Here is a 17,757-nt window from a genome sequence, read left to right on the forward strand (position 1 = left end):
TGAGGAAGGGTCGTACTCTACAGATGGTGTAGAGAGCATGAACCTGACAAGCTCCACTTCCTGTATGAGGAAGGGTCGTACTCTACGGATGTTGTAGAGCATGAACCTGACAAGCTCCACTTCCTGTATGAGGAAGGGTCGTACTCTACGGATGGTGTAGAGCATGAACCTGACAAGCTCCACTTCCTGTATGAGGAAGGGTCGTACTCTAACAATTTCTTCTTTGGCTTGGTTTTTGCTCTGACGTACACTGTCAACTGTGGGACCTTATATAGACAGGTGTGTGCCTTTCCAAATCATGTCCAATCAATTGAATTTACCACAAGCGGACTCCAATCAAGTTGTAGAAACATCTCAAGGATGATCAATGGGAATAGGATGCACCTGAGCTCAATTTCGAGTCTCATAGCAAAGGATCTGAATACTGATGTATATAAGACATTTCAGTTTTTTATTGAATCAATTTTAGAACACGGCAGTAACGTAAACAAAATGTGGAAATGGGGAAGGGGTCTGAATACTTTCTGAATGCTCTGTATTTACCTCAGTGCTCCAAAAACATGCTTTTTATTGCAAAATATTCCCAACCATCAACTAGATCAAGTTTTATTTGTCACATGCACAAGTACAAATGTTTAACTTGCAAGAGCTACCCAACAGTGCAGTCCTATAAGAAATAGGACAGGAAGCTATATACAGTGTCAGGGCCAATTGAAATGTAGTCAACTTTAGAGAGTTGTGGCAAAATTATTGAATTAATAAAAAAGTGTTTTAATTTGATGAAAATAAACCATGCAAATATGGTTGACTATAATACAAGGAATTTTGTGAACTGAAAAAGAGAATAATCAGATTTTTGTGGCGGAACCATGTATTTTGGTTCCTTGACGGAGTGGTTTCACGGTTACACTGAACGGATAAATAATATGTCCTTGGTTTCCTCTGTGAGGTGAAGCGCCAGCAGGCTAGTCAATAAAGTACATTTATAATAATTGTTTGGATCAGTGTATTTTCCCGACATGGGGCTCCCAGATGAGGCGAAGGCCCTTCCACCTCCAGGAATAATCAACCGAAACTCGGTCTGGCTCGGTGTTATCGGCTGGTGCTCTGCGATGCTACAGAATGCCCTCAACCGCAGGCCGCCCATGAAATCAGGTAGAGTCGGCTAGCACACTTTAGCATGAGTCGGCTAGCACACTTTAGCATGAGTCGGCTAGCACACTTTAGCATGAGTCGGCTAGCACACTTTAGCATGAGTCGGCTAGCACACTTTAGCATGAGTCGGCTAGCACACTTTAGCATGAGTCGGCTAGCACACTTTAGCATGAGTCGGCTAGCACACTTTAGCATGAGTCGGCTAGCACACTTTAAGCACTATAGCCGCTCAACAAGATCACCGTGACTAGCTGTTAACTAGCTAGTTGCCAAGTCAAACCATTTTTAATATCATAGGCTATATAATAGCTAGTTGTTTTAATTATCAAACAAACGTAACGATTTAACGTTAAGCTAGTTAGCTTGACAGCTGGCTATAAATGCCAGAACACTGCTTGCCAACTTCTATTCTTAACAACAACAAAAAAATCACTGTCTTCTGTAAATGTAATGTTCAAGAAGGTAACGTTACATTATAATACAGTATGCAGTATGGAACATATATTTTCTAGTCTGCAATAATAACTGGGATCGAATCTGTTTTTCAAAAAACTTCACGTAAATAAGAAGGTTTACCAACAAACAACACAGAAAGTTGTATAGTGGCAGAATAAGATACCGGGTAGGAAGTGGTCTAGTGTACAAATGTTTCACTCCCCGTGTTTATTCCCGACAAATGTCCTCATTCTGGTAGCCTATCGACAAAAAAAACTATTTTAAGAGAAAGCTACATGGTGAGTTGCTACACTGTTCTGCAGCTAGTTTGCTAGGCGAATTGATGATATTATTTTGTATGTGTTGTTTTTGGAACAGATTCCTGTTGGAACTTTCCACACATTATACCAACCCACATGTCAGGATGTCTTATCGCGTCGATGCAACCATCTACACATTTAAAATAGGCTTTATAGGTATTTTAATAATATAGAAATGACACTTTACCAGGCTGATCTAGGCTAACACTAGCTACAGAAATTGATATCTATCATACAGGTCTGCCAATTAAAAATTTAAAAACATCAGGGATTTTCTTTTCAACTAACCAGGTATTGGCAATACTATCTACGTTCTCAATTTGTGGGAACTGCAGTCTCATAAAATGACTGTGTACAGTTGCAGGAGGTCCAGTTTGAATTTAGAGCAATCTGTTATTAAAATGTTGTTGTTTTTTGCTCCGCGAATTAATCCAACAATGTGTACGCTGCCGCCTTGTCTATTTAAAATATTCTCTCATTGATCGAGACCGGTGAGTGTCATCGTGATATGCAACAGGTGGACCCACCTGTCTTGATCAATGGCCTGTATTGATCAACCCACCTGTATTTTTTCATTGTCTTTCAGGTGTTCACCGGCAAGCCTTGCTGGCATCCATTGGTTGGTTCATTGGTTACCATGTCACCAAACACGAGAACTACACATACGCTAGATTGGACCGAGACATGGACGAATACGTACGACTCCATCCAGAGAACTTTTCAGACAAAGGTAAATGGATTGGACTGATGTCCACATAGAAAGACACAAATTTTTATTTTTTTATTTTACCTTTATTTAACCAGGCAAGTCAGTTAAGAACATATTCTTATTTTCAATGACGGCCTGGGAACAGCGGGTTAACTGCCTGTTCAGGGGCAGAATGACAGATTTGTACCTTGTCAGCTCGGGGTTTGAACTTGCAACCTTCCGGTTACTAGTCCAACGCTCTAACCACTAGGCTACGCTGAATGCCTCTTGTGTTCCAAGACAAGTCAATCACTAGTCTAGATTCTCGCAACAACACCCCCATAGCTTCATAATGTTCTCATGGACCATCAGAACAATGACACAGGCTTGTTTCTTCTAGTCACGAACCAGGCTCTAGCTCTGGCTGTGACCCCAAAGAAATACCGTCCTTCACCAAATGTTACGTCATTGGCACATTTTGATGTTATTGATTTCTTACATTGTATATGACATTGCCATACACAGAGCAATCAACCCAGCTTGTTTCACAAAACTCGGGCAACTAACTGATATGTACATATATGTCAGTCATTTTTATTCAATATTTAATCAAGTGTTTTTTTTTTTTTTTGTGGTGTGTGTGTGTGTGTTAATCTCCACAGAGAAGAAGACATTTGCTGAGATTGTGGAGCCTTTTCACCCAATTCGCTGAGTGTAGGAGGCTGGCTGAAGGAGAAGAGAGAACACTTTACCATCTGTCTCTGTAGTCCCTGGTTGGTGTTATTGCAATCACCCATTATATTATGTAAAACCCTAAAGAGTCTTGTATATAATAAAACAAAATCCTACTCAAATAATGTGTTCTTGTTTACACAGAATATTATTCCTCTCCAATAAAGTGTGGTCATTATGTTTCAGATAATAGGTCATATTATCGCCTGCTGTTCATGGATAGAGAATAGCATTATGTACTTATTCAATGTGACAGTTACCTTGGACGCCCAGGCTTTGATCACCAAGTCGAGCTGAAAGCTTGTGACAGGTTGCAGGCCTGGGCAATTCCAGTCCTCTTGATTGGTATGTCACCCCCCACCCCCCTCCCCATCCCTAGTAAACATGTAGCTGATTTAAACTAATTGCATCTTTAACTGAAGATCATGAGGACACAATTCTGAGCTGTTTTACAATTCACACATAATTAAATGTCAGAATCATTATGCTGCTATGTTAGTCTTGATGAATGCATAATGGGGAAGTAGATCAGCTAACAAACATATCCTGTAGCTGCTCTATGTTATTTTACTCCAATCACTAAAGTGTCTTGGACATTTTAAAAACAAAAAACAACAGACATGCAGAAGTCAGTTATGACAAAAACACCTTTTTATTCAATTTTACACATGACTTGGTGTTACTGACGGTATATGTAAACAGCTTGACAACGGGAAGTCTTGTGTTCAAGCCCCAAAATGTATTGCTTGTTTTGTCGATGGGGTTAACCTGAGTCTTCTTCTAATTCATTATTCTGATCATGTCCATGTACTTGGTTGTGACGCCCTGGGACTTCTTGGTGAGGTTTCCCATGACAGAGAAAAGCCCCCTGAGGTGGAAGTGGAACAAGGCCTCTGGGTCAGCCTCCTGCATGGGCTCCAGGGTCTTATTCTGGGCCAGGTAGGTCTGGTTCTTGGCCTTGCGGTCGTCCAGCGTGACCAGACCACTCTCCACTGTGTTCCTGACGGCCTTCAGCATCAGGTAGTGGTCATACAGGTCTTTACGGGAGCTTCCGTCTGCAGAGTGACAGTCCTGGAAACAGTCGTCGTCAGTGTCGGAGTCTGACTCCACATCTCGGAGGAGGCTGGGGAGGAGGACAGTCTGTTCCATGTTATGAACTGCAGCGCTGTAGCGCCTCAGAGCCAGGAGCAGGCAACCCCGGTTCAGCTTGGTGTTGGTCTCGGCAGACTGCATGGCAGAGGTTCCAGGTGGATGGATGGTTCTGGTAAAGATGGCTTTTTCCTGGGCTGTTGGTGATCAGGTGGTGGGGCTGGAAGCCTGAATGCAGTGCAAGGAGCTGAGGGGGAGTATTGGGGCTTTATAGGCTACGATAAGCCTACCTGAGGTGGGCCGGGCTGGTCGACTGTAGTTATGCAATAGGATGGGGTGATCCTTTGAGGGACATTGTGGCTGTAATGTTGAACTGAGGACAATAGGTCAACTGTAGTTATGCAATAGGATGGGATTGTAATGTTGAACCATGGCCAATAAGTCATTATTTACTTTTCGCAAACTTTAATTTAGGGCTGACCCCATTTAGTTGTCTGGTTGATGGGCTGTTAGTCGACAGACCTTTTAATTGAGCATTGGCAAAAATATATTTTTAAATGTTATGGTACACAAGACACCTGTCTGAGTGGACTAATCCATTATAGAGGCCTGTCAGAGTGGACTAATCCATTGTAGAGACCTGTCAGAGTGGACTAATCCATTGTAGAGGCCTGTCTCAGTGGACTAATCCATTGTAGAGGCCTGTCAGAGTGGACTAATCCATTGTAGAGGCCTGTCTCAGTGGACTAATCCATTGTAGAGGCCTGTCTCAGTGGACTAATCCATTGTAGAGGCCTGTCTCAGTGGACTAATCCATTGTAGAGGCCTGTCTCAGTGGACTAATCCATTGTAGAGGCCTGTCTCAGTGGACTAATCCATTGTAGAGGCCTGTCTCAGTGGACTAATCCATTGTAGAGGCCTGTCTCAGTGGACTAATCCATTGTAGAGGCCTGTCTCAGTGGACTAATCCATTGTAGAGACCTGTCTCAGAGTGGACTAATCCATTCTCAGTGGACTAATCCTGTCTCAGTGGACTAATCCATTGTAGAGGCCTGTCTCAGTGGACTAATCCATTGTAGAGGCCTGTCTCAGTGGACTAATCCATTGTAGAGGCCTGTCTCAGTGGACTAATAATCCATTGTAGAGGCCTGTCTCAGTGGACTAATCCATTGTAGAGGCCTGTCTCAGTGGACTAATCCATTGTAGAGGCCTGTCTCAGTGGACTAATCCATTGTAGAGGCCTGTCTCAGTGGACTAATCCATTGTAGAGGCCTGTCTCCGTGGACTAATCCATTGTAGAGACCTGTCTGAGTGGACTAATCCATTGTAGAGGCCTGTCTCCGTGGACTAATCCATAGGCGACATAATGTCAGAATCTGAAGTCAGCAGCAGGGTGAGATGGCTGGCTCAGAACAGGTTTTTATTTCTTCTTCTGGTTAGGCTATATTGATCTTTGGCCCCCTCTTTAGTAATTTGTGAGCCTTAATTTTTAATGGCAGTGCTTAAAGCAACAGACAAGCTCAGTAGCCTACGTGTAGTTGATTTTATTCAAACATAGTGTGTCTATGTATGGAAAAGTATACGTTTTAAAAATGTAGACCAATTTTGGCCAGGAAAAGATGACTCTTGGACAACCAATATATATATATTTTTTTTTTGTCGGGGACAGCCCTACTTTCTTTTCCTTGGCAGTTGTCCATGGACAGTGCAACACGTTGACCGCGTGTGATGAAGAAATATTTTTGCCCATTGCAGCATCGGTTATCGGTTATGTGTGCATAACATCACCTCTGTATTCCTTTGTGGATAAGAGCGTCTGCTAAATGACTTACATTTTACATTTAAATGTTAAAACCATGTGATGTCTCAAATCGGCTCATATGCTCTGGTCGTTATTTTGACTTTTAATTTGTCATCCAACAGATATAGATTATTTTATGTTTACATAGTTTATTTTTATTTATTTTTATTCCACCTTTATTTAACCAGGTAGACAAGTTGAGAACAAGTTCTCATTTACAATTGCGACCTGGCCAAGATGAAGCAAAGCAGTTCGACAGATACAACGACACAGAGTTACACATGGAGTAAAACAAACATACAGTCAATAATACAGTATAAACAAGTCTATATACAATGTGAGCAAATTAGGTGAGAAGGGAGGTAAAGGCAAAAAAGGCCATGGTGGCAAAGTAAATACAATATAGCAAGTAAAACACTGGAATAGTAGTTTTGCAATGGAAGAATGTGCAAAGTAGAAATAAAAATAATGGGGTGCAAAGGAGCAAAATTAATTAATTAATTAAATACAGTTGGGAAAGAGGTAGTTGTTTGGGCTAAATTATAGGTGGGCTATGTACAGGTGCAGTAATCTGTAAGATGCTCTGACAGTTTGTGCTTAAAGCTAGTGAGGGAGATAAGTGTTTCCAGTTTCAGAGATTTTTGTAGTTCGTTCCAGTCATTGGCAGCAGAGAACTGGAAGGAGAGGCGGCCAAAGAAAGAATTGGTTTTGGGGGTGACTAGAGAGATATACCTGCTGGAGCGTGTGCTACAGGTGGGAGATGCTATGGTGACCAGCGAGCTGAGATAAGGGGGGACTTTTCCGAGCAGGGTCTTATAGATGACATGGAGCCAGTGGGTTTGGCGACGAGTATGAAGCGAGGGCCAGCCAACGAGAGCGTACAGGTCGCAATGGTGGGTAGTATATGGGGCTTTGGTGACAAAACGGATTGCACTGTGATAGACTGCATCCAATTTGTTGAGTAGGGTATTGGAGGCTATTTTGTAAATGACATCGCCAAAGTCGAGGATTGGTAGGATGGTCAGTTATACAAGGGTATGTTTGGCAGCATGAGTGAAGGATGCTTTGTTGCGAAATAGGAAGCCAATTCTAGATTTAACTTTGGATTGGAGATGTTTGATATGGGTCTGGAAGGAGAGTTTACAGTCTAACCAGACACCTAAGTATTTGTAGTTGTCCACGTATTCTAAGTCAGAGCCGTCCAGAGTAGTGATGTTGGACAGGCGGGTAGGTGCAGGTAGCGATCGGTTGAAGAGCATGCATTTAGTTTTACTTGTATTTAAGAGCAATTGGAGGCCACAGAAGGAGAGTTGTATGGCATTTAAGCTTGCCTGGAGGGTTGTTAACACAGTGTCCAAAGAAGGGCCGGAAGTATACAGAATGGTGTCGTCTGCGTAGAGGAGGATCAGAGACTCACCAGCAGGTCCGGACAGCAGACCCTTCGATTTGACACACTGAACTCTATCAGAGAAGTAGTTGGTGAACCAGGCGAGGCAATCATTTGAGAAACCAAGGCTATTGAGTCTGCCGATGAGGATGTGGTGGTTGACAGAGTCGAAAGCCTTGGCCAGATCAATGAATACGGCTGCACAGTAATGTTTCTTATCGATGGCGGTTAAGATATCGTTTAGGACCTTGAGCGTGGCTGAGGTGCAATTATGAAAAACATATTTAAAGGATTTAAGTGGTGAAAGTGTTTCATGTAAACATGTATGTACAAAAATTACAGTTTGATCAGATATAAATCAAATCAAATCAAATTTTATTTGTCACATACACATGGTTAGCAGATGTTAATGCGAGTGTAGCGAAATGCTTGTGCTTCTAGTTCCGACAATGCAGTGATAACCAACAAGTAATCTAACTAACAATTCCAAAACTACTGTCTTATACACAGTGTAAGGGGATAAGGAACATGTACATAAGGATATATGAATGAGTGATGGTACAGGGCAGCATACAGTAGATGGTATCGAGTACAGTATATACATATGAGATGAGTGTGTAGACAAAGTAAACAAAGTGGCATAGTTAAAGTGGCTAGTGATACATGTGTTACATAAGGATGCAGTCGATGATGTAGAGTACAGTATATACATATGCATATGAGATTAATAATGTAGGGTAAGTAACATTATATAAGGTAGCATTGTTTAAAGTGGCTAGTGATATATTTACATCATTTCCCATCAATTCCCATTATTAAAATGGCTGGAGTTGGGTCAGTGTCAATGACAGTGTGTTGGCAGCAGCCACTCAGTGTTAGTGGTGGCTGTTTAACAGTCTGATGGCCTTGAGATAGAAGCTGTTTTTCAGTCTCTCGGTCCCAGCTTTGATGCACCTGTACTGACCTCGCCTTCTGGATGATAGCGGGGTGAACAGGCAGTGGTTCGGGTGGTTGATGTCCTTGATGATCTTTATGGCCTTCCTGTAACAACGGGTGGTGTAGGTGTCCTGGAGGGCAGGTAGTTTGCCTCCGGTGATGCGTTGTGCAGTCCTCACTACCCTCTGGAGAGCCTTACGGTTGAGGGCGGAGCAGTTGCCGTACCAGGCGGTGATACAGCCCGCCAGGATGCTCTCGGTTGTGCATCTGTAGAAGTTTGTGAGTGCTTTTGGTGACAAGCCGAATTTCTTCAGCCTCCTGAGGTTGAATAGGCGCTGCTGCGCCTTCTTCACGACGCTGTCAGTGTGAGTGGACCAATTCAGTTTGTCTGTGATGTGTATGCCGAGGAACTTAAAACTAGCTACCCTCTCCACTACTGTTCCATCGATGTGGATAGGGGGGGTGTTCCCTCTGCTGTTTCCTGAAGTCCACAATCATCTCCTTAGTTTTGTTGACGTTGAGTGTGAGGTTATTTTCCTGACACCACACTCCGAGGGCCCTCACCTCCTCCCTGTAGGCCGTCTCGTCGTTGTTGGTAATCAAGCCTACCACTGTTGTGTCGTCCGCAAACTTGATGATTGAGTTGGAGGCGTGCGTGGCCACGCAGTCGTAGGTGAACAGGGAGTACAGGAGAGGGCTCAGAACGCACCCTTGTGGGGCCCCCCGTGTTGAGGATCAGCGGGGAGGAGATGTTGTTGCCTACCCTCACCACCTGGGGGTGGCCCGTCAGGAAGTCCAGTACCCAGTTGCACAGGGCGGGGTCGAGACCCAGGGTCTCGAGCTTGATGACTAGCTTGGAGGGTACTATGGTGTTGAATGCCGAGCTGTAGTCGATGAACAGCATTCTCACATAGGTATTCCTCTTGTCCAGGTGGGTTAGGGCAGTGTGCAGTGTGGTTGAGATTGCATCGTCTGTGGACCTATTTGGGCGGTAAGCAAATTGGAGTGGGTCTAGGGTGTCAGGTAGGGTGGAGGTGATATGGTCCTTGACTAGTCTCTCAAAGCACTTCATGATGACGGAAGTGAGTGCTACGGGCGGTAGTCGTTTAGCTCAGTTACCTTAGCTTTCTTGGGAACAGGAACAATGGTGGCCCTCTTGAAGCATGTGGGAACAGCAGACTGGTATAGGGATTGATTGAATATGTCCGTAAACACACCGGCCAGCTGGTCTGCGCATGCTCTGAGGGCGCGGCTGGGGATGCCGTCTGGGCCTGCAGCCTTGCGAGGGTTAACACGTTTAAATGTCTTACTCACCTCGGCTGCAGTGAAGGAGAGACTGCATGTTTCCGTTGCAGGCCGTGTCAGTGGCACTGTATTGTCCTCAAAGCGGGCAAAAAAGTTATTTAGTCTGCCTGGGAGCAAGACATTCTGGTCCGTGACTGGGCTGGATTTAATCTTGTAGTCCGTGATTGACTGTAGACCCTGCCACATGCCTCTTGTGTCTGAGCCATTGAATTGAGATTCCACTTTGTCTCTGTACTGACGCTTAGCTTGTTTGATAGCCTTACGGAGGGAATAGTTGCACTGTTTGTATTCAGTCATGTTGCCAGACACCTTGCCCTGATTAAAAGCAGTGGTTCGCGCTTTCAGTTTCACGCGAATGCTGCCATCAATCCACGGTTTCTGGTTAGGGAATGTTTTTATCGTTGCTATGGGAACGACATCTTCGACGCACGTTCTAATGAACTCGCACACCGAATCAGCGTATTCGTCAATATTCCCATCTGACGCAATACGAAACATGTCCCAGTCCACGTGATGGAAGCAGTCTTGGAGTGTAGAGTCAGCTTGTTCTGACCAGCGTTGGACAGACCTCAGCGTGGGAGCCTCTTGTTTTAGTTTCTGTCTGTAGGCAGGGATCAGCAAAATGGAGTCGTGGTCAGCTTTCCCGAAAGGGGGGCGGGGCAGGGCCTTATATGCGTCGCGGAAGTTAGAGTAACAATGATCCAAGGTTTTACCACCCCTGGTTGGCAATCGATATGCTGATAAAATTTAGGGAGTCTTGTTTTCAGATTGGCTTTGTTAAAATCCCCAGCTACAATGAATGCAGCCTCCGGATAAATGTTTTCCAGTTTGCAAAGAGTTAAATAAAGTTCGTTCAGAGCCATCGATGTATCTGCTTGGGGGGGATATATATACGGCTGTGATTATAATCGAAGAGAATTCTCTTGGAAGATAATGCGGTCTACATTTGATTGTGAGGAATTCTAAATCAGGTGAACAGAAGGATTTGAGTTCCTGTATGTTTCCTTCATCACACCATGCTTTATTCAACACATTTCATGCCGAGACCACCTTTTGTTTGGATGGTCAGGGTGCTACCATACAGATGTACTCAGTCCTTATCAGGTTAGCTGTCTCAGCACAAAATCCTAAAATTAGAAAAGTGATAGAGTAGTACACTACACGACCAAGGAACAGGAAGTACACGACATGGTGCCTAGTCACCATACCTCTATACTTACACTACAAAAGTATGTGGACACCTGCTTGTACAACATCTCATTCCAAAAGCATGGGCATTAATATGGAGTTGGTCCCCCCTTTGCTGCCATAACAGCCTCCACTCTTCTGGGAAGGCTTTCCACTAGAGGAGGACTAGAGAGCGCTGTGGTGACTGAACATTCCTGCAGGGACTTGCTTCCATTCGCTGCAAGAGCCTTAGTGAGGTCAGACACTGATGTTTGGTCGGTTAGGCCTGGCTCGCAGTCAGCATTCCAATTCAATTCAAAGGTATTCATGCTGAAACATGCTGAAACGGGAAAGGGCCTGCCCCAAATGGTTTCTACACAATAGGAAGCACAGAATTGTCTAGAATGTATGCTGTAGCATTAAGATTTCCCTTCACTGGAACTGAGGCCTAGCGCGAACCAATGAAAAACAGCTCCAGACCATTATTCCTCCTCCACCAAACTTTACAGTTGGCACTATGCATTGGGGCAGGTAGCGTTCTCCTGGCATCCGCCAAACCATATTCGTCCATCAGACTGCCAATGACGGCAAGCTTTAATCCAGCCGACATTTAGCATTTAGCAGATCTGAGGCTTGTGTGCAGCTGCTCGGCCAAGGAAACCCATTTCACGAAGCTCCCGACGAACAGTTATTGTGCTGACGTTGCTTCCAGAGGCAGGTTGGAACTCGGCAGTGCTGAAATCGAGGACTGAGGATTTTTACACTCTTACGCGCTTCATCACTCGGCGGTCCTGTTCTGTGAGCTTGTGTGGCCTACCACTTCGTGGCTGAGCCGTTGTTACTCCTAGATGTTTCCACTTCACAATAACAGCACTTACAGTTGACCGGGGGCAGCTCTAGCAGGGCAGATATTTGATGAACTGACTTGTTGGAAAGGTGGCATCCTATGACGGTGCCACGTTGAAAGTCACTGAGCTCTCCAGTAAGGCCATTCTACTGCCAATGTTTGTCTTTGGAGATTGCATGACTGTGTGTTCAATCTTATACACCTGTCAGCAACGGGTGTGGCTGAAATAGCAGAATCGACTAATGAAGGGGAATCCACTAATACTTTTGGCCACGGAGTTTATGTATTCTGATATAAATATGTGCTTTAAGGAGGAAAACGTCCATCATACGCTGAGCAAGGAAGATAACCAACAACAACTGCTCCCAGACACCGATGACGTGGATGTCGATTAAGGCAGCACCCGACACCTCTCTGATTCAGAAGGGTTGGGTTAAATGCGGAAGACACATTTCAGTTGAATGCATTCAGTTGTACTAGGGAACCCCCTTCCTAAGGCTGTTGCTGTGACCATATTACCGCCACACCGGCAGTCACAATTCATGAAGGCTGGTCAAATTCCACTTTACCGTTTAGTCACCATAATTAGACTTCTCCAAGCTCTGATGCTGCTGATGGTCGATTCGTAGCTTAGCAAACTTGCTAACTGCCTGCTACTCAGCTCTCTATTGTCCCTCTAATCACTCTGACATCAATGCAAATGTTATCGATAACCAATCCTTCATGAGAGCCCATGCTGTGTTTTGTTGTGCAACATTTCTATAGGCTATGCAATTGCGTGAGAAAACAGAGTGATGGCCTCTAATAAAAAGAGGAGAATCCCATCTGCTTTCTATAGGCTAGGCCTACTATATATATTTCTCAACTTTCCTAATATTAAGCACATTTCTTATCTTTACAACAGGAGTATAGCCTACCTGGCCTACATGAAAATCAACCATGGGAAAGAGTCCTACCATCCATTTGGGGTGGTAGGGTAGCCTAGTGGTTAGAGTGTAGAGGTGGCAGGGTAGCCTAGTGGTTAGAGTGTAGAGGTGGTAGGGTAGCCTAGTGGTTAGAGTGTAGAGGTGGCAGGGTAGCCTAGTGGTTAGAGTGTAGAGGTGGCAGGGTAGCCTAGTGGTTAGAGTGTAGAGGTGGCAGGGTAGCCTAGTGGTTAGAGTGTAGAGGTGGTAGGGTAGCCTAGTGGTTAGAGTGTAGAGGTGGCAGGGTAGCCTAGTGGTTAGAGTGTAGAGGAGGCAGGTAGCCTAGTGGTTAGAGTGTAGAGGAGGCAGGTAGCCTAGTGGTTAGAGTGTAGAGGTGGTAGGGTAGCCTAGTGGTTAGAGTGTAGAGGTGGCAGGGTAGCCTAGTGGTTAGAGTGTAGAGGTGGCAGGGTAGCCTAGTGGTAAGAGTGTAGAGGTGGCAGGGTAGCCTAGTGGTAAGAGTGTAGAGGTGGTAGGTTAGCCTAGTGGTTAGTGTAGAGGCTGCAGGGTAGCCTAGTGGTTAGTGTAGAGGCGGCAGGGTAGCCTAGTGGTTAGTGTAGTGTAGAGGCGGCAGGGTAGCCTAGTGGTAAGAGTGTAGAGGTGGTAGGTTAGCCTAGTGGTTAGTGTAGAGGCTGCAGGGTAGCCTAGTGGTTAGAGTGTAGAGGCGGCAGGGTAGCCTAGTGGTTAGTGTAGAGGTGGTAGGGTAGCCTAGTGGTTAGTGTAGAGGTGGCAGGGTAGCCTAGTGGTTAGTGTAGAGGCGGCAGGGTAGCCTAGTGGTTAGTGTAGAGGCGGCAGGGTAGCCTAGTGGTTAGAGCTTTGGACTAGTTGCAAGTTCAAATCCCCATGCTGACAAGGTAAAAAAGCTGTCGTTCTGCCCCTGAACAAGGCAGCTTTGAGTAAAGCCAGAGTGTCTATGTATGCGGATGACTCAACACTATGCATGTCAGCTACCACAGTGACTGAAATAACTGCAACACTCAACAAAGAGCTTTAGTTAGTTTCATAATTGGTGGCAAGGAATAAGTTAGCCCTAAATATGTCCAAAACTGAAAGCATTGTATTTGGGACAAAACATTCACCCTAAACCTCAACTAAATCTTGCAATGAATAATGTGGAAATTGAGGTGACAAAACTGATTGTAAACTGTCATATTGATACAACAGTAGCTAAGATGGGGAGAAGTCTGTCCATAATAAAGCGATGCTCTGCCTTCTTAACAGAACCATAAACAAGGCAGGTCTTACAGGCCCTAGTTTCTACCTTCTTAACAGAACTATAAACAAGGCAGGTCCTACAGGCCCTAGTTTCTATCTTCTTAACAACACTATCAACAAGGCAGGTCCTACAGGCCCTAGTTTCTATCTTCTTAACAACACCATCAACAAGGCAGGTCCTACAGGCTCTAGTTTCTACCTTCTTAACAGAACTATGAACAAGGCAGGTTCTACAGGCCCTAGTTTTGTCACACCTTGACTACTGTTCAGTCGTGTGGTCAGGTGCCACAAAAAGGGACTTGGGAAAATTGCAATTTGCTCAGAACAGGGCAGCACGGCTGGCCCTTGGATGTACACAGAGAGCTAACATTAATAATATGCATGTCAATCTCTCCTGGTTCAAAGTGGAGGAGAGATTGACTTCATCACTACTTTTTTAAAAAAAGTATATATTTCTTTATTGAATATTTGAAACATACAATATACTTGCAGTGAAGCCATTCAATAACTACATCAGACCAGTCATCCAACAGACTCCCATTCAGAGAGACAGAAGCATCCAGGGTCAATGTCCTGCTCAAGGGCATGTTGACAGATCTACCACCAGGCCAAAAAACGTGAACCCGAACCATCCAAGATCTCCCCACAGTTCCCCAATAGCTGTCCCTCAACCATTCAAGACTCCTCCCACAGTCTAAAAGCATAGGAAGGAAAATAAAAAATACAATTCATTCCATTCCCCAAGAACCGCCCCAATGCACCAACAACCAAGAGAATGAACCCCCCCAATGCACCAACAACCAAGAGAATGAACCCCCCCCAATGCACCAACAACCAAGAGAATGAACCCCCCCAATGCACCAACAACCAAGAGAATGAACCCCCAATGCACCAACAACCAAGAGAATGAACCCCCAATGCACCAACAACCAAGAGAATGAACCCCCCAATGCACCAACAACCAAGAGAATGAACCCCCAATGCACCAACAACCAAGAGAATGAACCCCCAATGCACCAACAACCAAGAGAATGAACCCCCCAATGCACCAACAACCAAGAGAATGAACCCCCCAATGCACCAACAACCAAGAGAATGAACCCCCAATGCACCAACAACCAAGAGAATGAACCCCCAATGCACCAACAACCAAGAGAATGAACCCCCAATGCACCAACAACCAAGAGAATGAACCCCCAATGCACCAACAACCAAGAGAATGAACCCCCCAATGCACCAACAACCAAGAGAATGAACCCCCCAATGCACCAACAACCAAGAGAATGAACCCCCCAATGCACCAACAACCAAGAGAATGAACCCCCCCAATGCACCAACAATCAAGAGAATGAACTAAAGAGAAAAAATAAAACAAAGTAATACATTTAAAACAAAGGACAGAGACTGGAAGGAGACTGGAAGGAGACTGGAAGGAGACTGGAAGGAGACTGGAAGGAGCCTGGAAGGAGACTGGAAGGAGACTCCAACCTATGTGCATGTAAACCTCCGACTTCAACTGTATGTTGACTTTAAGTTTTCGCTGACTTTTCTTGAAAACAAAGGACATCAAGGACAACTGAAATCATAATATCCGACTGTATATGTTTGTGTGCATGTCTGGTACTATGACATGTATGTGTGTGTTCTTGTATGTGTTTATTTGAATGAGAGTGTGTGTGTATATGTGTGTGTACAAACACCTGCACGGCATCAGCCTCAGGCAAACCGGCATTAGTTGTAAAAACAGTGTCACTTAGTGTCATTCAAATGTACTTTTTATTATGTTTATTTTTTATACTTTCATATTTTACCATCTATCTATCTCTCACACAGCAACTCTACTCCCACTTGTCTCCAATTCCACATACCAACCCTCAGCTTCCCTCAGCCCATCCCATCTATCAATCTCTCACACAGCAACTCTACTCCCACTTGTCTCCAATTCCACATACCAACCCTCAGCTTCCCTCAGCCCATCCCATCTATCTATCTCTCACACAGCAACTCTACTCCCACTTGTCTCCAATTCCACATACCAACCCTCAGCTTCCCTCAGCCCATCCCATCTATCTATCTCTCACACAGCAACTCTACTCCCACTTGTCTCCAATTCCACATACCAACCCTCAGCTTCCCTCAGCCCATCCCATCTATCTATCTCTCACACAGCAACTCTACTCCCACTTGTCTCCAATTCCACATACCAACCCTCAGCTTCCCTCAGCCCATCCCATCTATCTCTGCTGGCCACCCACTTCGTGTTTCTACGCAACACATATCTTTCAACTATGCTGTGATGTTTAATGTACAATTTCAATCTATCTAATCGAATAGAATCCATAGATTGTGTGTTGAAGATAAATACTTTTACTAAGAGTATTGGTATATTAGTAATTGACTGACCCGGTCTCTCCAGATCTCCTAACAGTACTATTTTTGGGGTCAATTTTAGACCAATGTTCTGCATTTACAGCCATTCCTGAACCTGAGACCAGAAACAGGCTACCTGAGGGCAATACCAAAATAAATGGTCTATTGATTTTTTATTTATTTCACCTTTATTTAACCAGGGAGGCTAGTTGAGAAGAAGTTCTCATTTACAACTGAGACCTGGCCAAGATAAAGCAAAGCAGTTCGACAGATACAACAACACAGAGTTACACATGGAGTAAAACAAACATACAGTCAATAATACAGTATAAACAAGTCTATATACGATGTGAGCAAATGAGGTGAGATAAGGGAGGTAAAGGCAAAAAAGGCCATGGTGGTGAAGTAAATACAATATATACCATGGTGGTGAAGTAAATACAATATAGCAAGTAAAACACTGGAATAGTAGTTTTGTGGAAGATTGTGCAAAGTAGAGATAGAAATAATGGGGTGCAAAGGAGCAAAATAAATAAATACAGTACAGGGTAGTTGTTTGGGCTACATTATAGGTGGGCTATGTACAGGTGCAGTAATCTGTAAGATGCTCTGACAGCTGGTGCTTAAAGCTAGTGAGGGAGATAAGTGTTTCCAGTTTCAGAGATTTTTGCAGTTTGTTCCAGTCATTGGCAGCAGAGAACTGGAAGGAGAGGCGGCCAAAGGAAGACTTGGTTTTAGGGGTGACTAGAGAGATATACCTGCTGGAGCACGTGCTACGGGTGGGAGATGCTAGATGTTTAATATGAGTCTGGAAGGAGAGTTTACAGTCTAACCAGACACCTAGGTATTTGTAGTTGTCCACATATTCTAGGTCAGAACTGTCCAGGGTGGTGATGCTGGTCGGGCGGGCGGGTGCGGGCAGCGAACGGTTGAAGAGCATTTGGTTTGACTAGAGTTTAAGCAGTTCAGGAAGGAGTTCAGCCTTAATATTTGTTATATCTTGTCAGGGGGAGGAAATTGAAATAGTAGCCAGCTCTGCAATGCTTGTTTGAAGAAGAGAGATACTTGGGAAAAAAAGTATTATTTTCAATTAATCGAAAATGAGACATGGCAATCTGCACAAAGGCAACAAAAAAAAAAGATCATTTTTAAACAATGGCTGAGCTTTTCTTATTAATCTACTTTAGGGTTCAAAGAAAACTTTTGAATGAGTGAAGCTTTCAGAGAGAAGTTTAGTGCTTTTATATTGATTAATCTTAACCCACCCAATTCACATTCATTATATAAACAGGCACGTTTTATTTTGTCCGGCTTAGCGTCCCAGATAAAGCACAGTATTTTGTCTGGTTTA

The 17,757-nt window shown here is 44.2% G+C and overlaps 2 protein-coding genes across 2 annotated transcripts; one reads left to right on the forward strand and one right to left on the reverse strand.

The window, feature by feature from the left end:
* The first annotated feature begins 883 nt into the window (after positions 1-883).
* ndufc2 (NADH:ubiquinone oxidoreductase subunit C2) lies at positions 884-3,452 on the forward strand. Its single transcript, XM_046293609.1, has 3 exons — positions 884-1,155; positions 2,497-2,640; positions 3,261-3,452. Exons 1-3 carry the CDS (start codon positions 1,020-1,022, stop codon positions 3,308-3,310), a joined length of 330 nt encoding a protein of 109 aa, XP_046149565.1. The 5' UTR covers positions 884-1,019; the 3' UTR covers positions 3,311-3,452.
* A 507-nt stretch (positions 3,453-3,959) lies between these two features.
* Positions 3,960-4,694, reverse strand: LOC123992456 (thyroid hormone responsive). The gene has a single exon (XM_046293608.1). The coding sequence runs from the start codon at positions 4,561-4,563 to the stop codon at positions 4,111-4,113; it is 453 nt and encodes a 150-aa protein (XP_046149564.1). The 5' UTR covers positions 4,564-4,694; the 3' UTR covers positions 3,960-4,110.
* Positions 4,695-17,757: the final 13,063 nt, after the last annotated feature.

The sequence above is a fragment of the Oncorhynchus gorbuscha genome, linkage group LG13 (assembly GCF_021184085.1).
Source record: "Oncorhynchus gorbuscha isolate QuinsamMale2020 ecotype Even-year linkage group LG13, OgorEven_v1.0, whole genome shotgun sequence".
NCBI classification, from domain to species: Eukaryota; Metazoa; Chordata; class Actinopteri; order Salmoniformes; family Salmonidae; genus Oncorhynchus; species Oncorhynchus gorbuscha.